This window comes from Zosterops lateralis, assembly GCF_965231275.1.
Source record: "Zosterops lateralis genome assembly, chromosome: 6".
Classification (NCBI taxonomy): domain Eukaryota; kingdom Metazoa; phylum Chordata; class Aves; order Passeriformes; family Zosteropidae; genus Zosterops; species Zosterops lateralis.
This window is the reverse complement of record NC_139761.1, coordinates 2,023,166-2,029,165: the sequence shown is the minus strand read 5'-3', so window position 1 is coordinate 2,029,165 and position 6,000 is coordinate 2,023,166. Positions and strand designations below refer to the sequence as shown.

Sequence of the window (6,000 nt, the reverse complement as noted above, 5' to 3'; positions counted from 1 at the left end):
CATCCCTCCATCCCTCCATCCCTCCATCCCTCCATCCCCGGGCAGGGAATATCCCCAGGTAAGGAACCATCCCCCGCGCAGGGAAATCTCCTCCAGGCAAGAGATTCTCCCCTAGGTGAGGAACCATCCCTCGGGCAGGGAATCTCCCCTGTGTAGGGAATCTCCCCAGGTAAGGAACCATCCATCCCCAGGTAAGGAAATATCCCCAGGAACAGAGCCATCCCTGGGCAGGGAAATATCCCCCAGGTAGCGAAATCTCCCCAGGTAAGGAACCATCCATCCCCGGGCGGAGAATCTCCCCCAGGCAAGGAAACATCCCGGGTACAGAGCCGCCGTCCCCGCGCGGTGCCCGCAGTTCCTGGCGCGGCCGGCAGGGGGCGCGCGGGGCGGGCGGCGCAGGCGCACAGGGCGGCGGCCGCGGGCGGCGGCGGCAGCGGGGCCGCAACCAGCGGGGCCCGGCCCGGCCCGTCCCGACCCGACCCCCGCCCGCCCCGAGCGGCCCCGCCGAGCCCCCAGCGAGCCCCGCCGAGCCATGGCGGTGCGGCCGGGCGGGTGAGCAGCCACACCGCGGCGGGCCGGCCCCGATGCGGAGCGGCCGCCATGCAGCCGCCGCCGCAGCCCTACGAGTTCCTGGGCGAGGAGAACGGCCCGAAATGGCGCGGCCTCTTCGTGCCCGCCCTGCGCAAGGTCAGTGCCCTCGGCACCTGCTCGGAGCCTGCCCCGGTACCCCCTGCCCTGCCCCGGGCCCTGCCGCGGCCTCCTGCCCTGCCCCGGTACCCCCCAGCCCTGCCCCGGTACCCCCCAGCCCTGCCCCGGGCCCGCAGCCTGAGGGACGCCCTGAGGGACACGGGGCGCTGCTTGCTCTGTCCCTAAAAGTTCGCTCTCCGCTGTAATTGGGGCTCTGGAGTCCAGGGGTTGATATCCCGCACTGGTTTGGGTTGGATATTACATCTCGTTTGGTGTCAGCTCGCTGCCATGGCAGGGACGCCTTCTGCTGTCCCGGGATGCTGCAAACCCCAGTGTCCAGCCTGGCCTTGGGCACTGCCGGGGATCCGGGGCTGCCACAGCCAATCTGGGCACCCTGGTAAAATTACTTGTGTGCAAGGGAATGGCATCCTTCATCCCTTCCTTCATCTTTCCTTTCATCACTTCCTTTTTCCTTCCCTTCATCTCTTCCTTCATTCCTTCCCTTCATCCTTTCCTTCTTTCCCTTCCTTCATTCCCTTCCTTCATTCCCTTCATCCTTTCCTTCATTCCCTTCCTTCATTCCCTTTCTTCATCCCTTCCTTCATCCTTCTCTTCATCCTTCCTCCTTCATCCCTTCCTTCATCTTTCTTTCCTCCCTTCCTTCATCTTTCTCTTCATCCCTTCCTTCATCCTTCCTCTCATCCTTTCCTTCATTCCCTTCTTTCATCCTTTCCTTCATCCTTCCCTTCCTTCATCCCTTCATTCCTCCCTTCCTTCATCTTTTCCTTCATCCCTTCCTCCATCCCTTTCCTTCATCCCTTTCCTTCATCCCTTTCCTTCATCCTTTCCTTCATTCCTCCCTTCACCTTTCCTTCATTCCCTTCCTAAACCCACTCTATGACACCCCATCCCCCTGCACAACTGAGAGAAACCCCTCTGGAAAAGCACACACAGGAGGTGAATCCGTATTTTTAGGATTTTAGGGAATCTCCAGCCCATCCCCACATCCATAAGACACCCTTAATAATGCAGGGACTGAGTTAATTTGAGACTGGAGGCAGCAGTGCCCTGCTCTGTGTCCTTTGCAAAGGTCCAATCTTACAAGGGAATCCTGTAAGGTGGAAAATGAAAAGCACTTTTTTATGTATTGCCTCCATTCCAGCTGGGAGATGGACAAGCACATCCTTACAAAATAATTCACTTAAAATAAATAAAACACTTTTTTTTTTTTTTTTTCTGCTGCTGCTAATTCTGACCATAATTACCTGCTGATCTCCATCTCTGGTGCTGCCACACAAATCCTTTAGACAGGTTTGTCTCTTTTCCCCAGGAATGGATGTAGTGATGCTGTTGGATAATGATTCTCCGTTATTTTATTTTTATTTTAAATAGAATAAAAGACTTGCATTTGTTTGGGGTGCCTGTCTAAGTAGTTTTGTGGCTGGCACAGAAACCACTAATTGCCTGTCTGAAGAATCCTGGATTTTCTGCTCTTTGCTCTAAAATCTCCTTCTCACAAGAAGCTGCTTTTCAGTGTCTTAGAGAATCCCAGGCTGTTCTTTTCCTGGAAAAAAAAATAATAATCTGACCTGAAGCAGCCCCTTAACACCACCCAGCATCTGCCCAAACAGCTGTAAAAAGATTCCCTTAAAATTCACATCCTAAAATACAGATACTCCCAAAGCTGCTGGATTCGTGCTGCTTTATCCTTTATTTGTGCCTTTGCTTTTGGTGAAAAAAGCAGGAATTTCAACTTCCCAAAGCAGAAGAAACAGGGTTGTGATTCCAGTGACTCCCTGTAAAAATGTGGATTTGCTTATAGCCAGTTTTTGTTGGTTTTTTTTTTCTCCTTGGGAAAGTTCCTTGTGTGCAGGACCCACCCTGGAGCTGAGGCAATCAGGGCTGTAATGTGAATTTCTGCTCAGTATCACTGAGTCAGCCCCAAATTGGATCATTGTCAGGCTGCTGGGGAAGCTTTAACACATCTAAAACATACTCTGCAAAATAAGCACTGGGGAGATCTTAAAATGAGCAGGAGATTATCCAAAATAATTATTCCATATTTCTAGGGGAGCTGAAGAACTTGGCACTGAATTCAGAGTGTGAAAACCTCAATTTTTCTCTTAATTCCCCAATTAATTAAACATCATCACTGCTGTTTGCAGGTGGTTTGTGATTTTATCTTGAAGAAGTTTAAAAATCCACTTGTTGCCAGCTGAGAGATGTGATTTTTCCAAACAGGTTGCTTTGTGATGAAAACTTTAAAGAAAGTTTAGTAATTTTTTAGTTGAACACCTGAAACAGAGGAGAAACACCTGAAATAGAGGGAGTTTTTTAACTCTTAAACTGTGTTTTTAATATCCTGGGCATTATTTCCCATTCCTGAAAGCTTTTCCTTTAAATGAGCACTTCCTGAAGGGGACAGAAACAGAAAGCACAGGCAGAAATAGAAGATAGATTTTGGTTCTCTTTGTGAATTGAGAAAAATACTTCAATCTAAAATGTACAGAGATTTGTGGGGCTGGATAAGGAGCCCATGCAGTTCACTAACAATAAAGAATATTTCTTTATTCCTTGGATTTTAAGGCCAGAACATGCTTTGTTATGCACTCAGCAAGTTTAAGGCAACTTCTTTTTTCCCAACCACTTTTAAACTTTTGCTTTACTTTCATTTTATGCAGTGGACACTTAAAAATGGTAAAACACATCAGTTCTTACTGTAATACATGAAAAAAAGATGATAATTTGTCTTTTGAACAATATTTTATATGCATTTATACTTTTTAAGATTTGTAGGGAGTGCCAAATTTTACCTTAGAATGGGAGTCTTCAGGAAAAACTCAAAACTAGGTGAAAAAACATTAGAATTTATATATTTATATGCCCACATTCCTTACCTGGGAACCTTGTAAGTTGAAAAATTAAAAACAATTTTCATGTATTGCCTCTGTTCCAGCTGGGAGATGGACAAGCTGGGAATGGATGCAAAATAATTCACTTAAAATAAATAAAACGCTTTCTTTTCTGCTGCTGCTGTGCTGGAAATCTAACAAGGAGTGAGAGTAATTCAATATAAAAGTCCTTTCAAAGTGAATAAATAGAAGAAAAGAATATTTTTTATGTGATCACTGAGATTTAGTGACTCGAGCTGCTCTTTGGAGCAGGTAAATCACCTCAGACAGATCCTGATAAAGGCTTTGAACCTGAGAGCTGATTTTTAATGATTTAGGGATCCCAGTTTCTCATTGAATAAATGATAAATGTGGGAGCTGCTGCAGCAGAAATCCCAGAGGGTTTGCAGTGCTGGGTGGGAATGATGTTACTGGGGACTTTCCTTGGGACTGGGATTATTTCTCCTGTGCTGCTGGAGGGTTTTGCTCTCCCCAATTTTTATTTCTCCACCTGTTTGGTGTTTGGGTTTGCTTTTTTTTTTTTTTTTTTTTTTTTTTTTGGCCTTTGCTGGGGTGTAAGAGACGTCAAATGGCAAAACTCCTTTTTCTGAAGCTGCATTTTGGTTTTGGGACAACCTTTCCCGGCACAGATCCAGTGCCAGAGCTTGTCCTTGCTGAATTCCTGATGGAACTTCCCAGGGGTCAATTATTTTGCAGATTGAGGACTGGGATTCCAGTCCTGGATGAATTATTGAATGGGATTCCAGTTCTGTGTGAATTATTTTGAAGGTTTCTACTGGGATTTCAATCCTGTATAAACCATTTTGCAGCTTAATGCTGGGATTTCAGTCCTGTATGAATTATTGAATGGGATTCCAGTCCTGTGAGAATTATTTTGTAGGTTCATACTGGAATTCCATTCCTGTGAGAATTATTTTGAAGGTTGATGCTGGGATTTCAATCCTGTGGGAATTATTGAATGGAATTCCAGTCCTGTATGAATTATTTTGCAGGTTCCTACTGGGATTTCAATCCTATATAAACCATTTTGCAGCTTAATGCTGGGATTCCAGTCCTGTGTGAATTCTTTTGCAGGTTGATATTGGGATTCCAGTCCTGTATGAATTATTAAATGGGATTCCAGTCCTGTGAGAATTATTTTGTAGGTTCATACTGGAATTCCATTCCTGTGAGAATTATTTTGCAGGTTCATACTGGGATTTCAATCCTATATAAACCATTTTGCAGCTTGATGCTGGGATTTCAGTCCTGTATGAATTTTAAAATGGAATTCCAGTCCTGTGAGAACTATTTTGAAGGTTCATAGTGGAATTCCAGTCCTATGTGAATTATTTTGCAGGTTCCTACTGGGATTTCAAGCCTATATAAACCATTTTGCAGCTTAATGCTGGGATTCCAGTCGTGTATGAATTTTTAAATGAGATTCCAGTCCTGTGGGAATTATTTTCCAGATTGAAACTGGGATTCCAATCCTGTGTGAGTTATTTTGTAGGTTGATGCTGGGATTCCAATCCTGTGGGAATTATCGAATGGAATTCCAGTCCTATGAGAATTATTTTGCAGGTTCATACTGGGATTTCAATCCTGCATAAATAATTTTGCAGCTTGATGCTGGGATTTCAGTCCTGTATGGATTATTAAATGAGATTCCAGTCCTGTAGGAATTATTTTGCAGGTTGATACTGGGATTCCAATCCTTCATGAATTAATTGAATGGGATTCCACTCCTGAGGGAATTTCAGAGTGTGTCACTCCCTCCAGCCCACTGGAGGTCCCAGTTTTGATATCCTGGATGCTGCATAAAAGGTTTTTGGGAGTTGTAGTTGAAAAATTCATTTGTACCAAATACCTTCCATTGCGACTTGGAATAAACTTCTGTTCCAGGTATTTGGAACAGGTTTTTAAAATAAAATAAAAATAAACCAGGTGGCCCCATAGAATTAGTGTGTATTTTTGAAAATAGTGAGGAATATGTTGTTAGATTTATAGACATGGATTTATTCATCTTAAAATATTCTTGTGTGCCCTGAGCTTATATTTTATAAGGGCCTGGAGTGCCAGGACACAGGGAAGGGAGTGGAACTGGATGAGTTTTAAATCCCTTCCAACCCAAACCATTCCAGGATTCCATAATTATCATTTGTTTTCTTGCAAATCCACCTGCAAATCCGAAATGTATTTGTATAAAACAAGAGCTGTGTGTTCTTTGCTCTTTGATTTTTCTAACCTAAGCTCAGGAGCATCTCCTGGGGATTCCTGGTTTGGGTTTTCCCTCCATGATCCACAAGCAGAGCCTGTGAAACAGTGAAACCCCAGGGCTCTGCAGGGATAATCCTGGCACTGGGCACTATTTGCATTTTCTAAAACAATTCCACCATTGCTCTGGACCACTCATCAAATT

The 6,000-nt window shown here is 44.8% G+C and overlaps 1 protein-coding gene across 1 annotated transcript in view; it reads left to right on the top strand.

Annotated features, from left to right (window-relative positions):
- The first annotated feature begins 597 nt into the window (after positions 1-597).
- Positions 598-6,000, top strand: part of SOS2 (SOS Ras/Rho guanine nucleotide exchange factor 2) — a 42,081-nt gene continuing 36,678 nt past the window's right edge. The window contains exon 1 of the mRNA XM_083863794.1: positions 598-687. Within this exon, the coding sequence (XP_083719920.1) occupies positions 601-687 (87 nt within the window). The 5' untranslated portion in view covers positions 598-600. The remainder of the gene's footprint in view (positions 688-6,000) is intronic.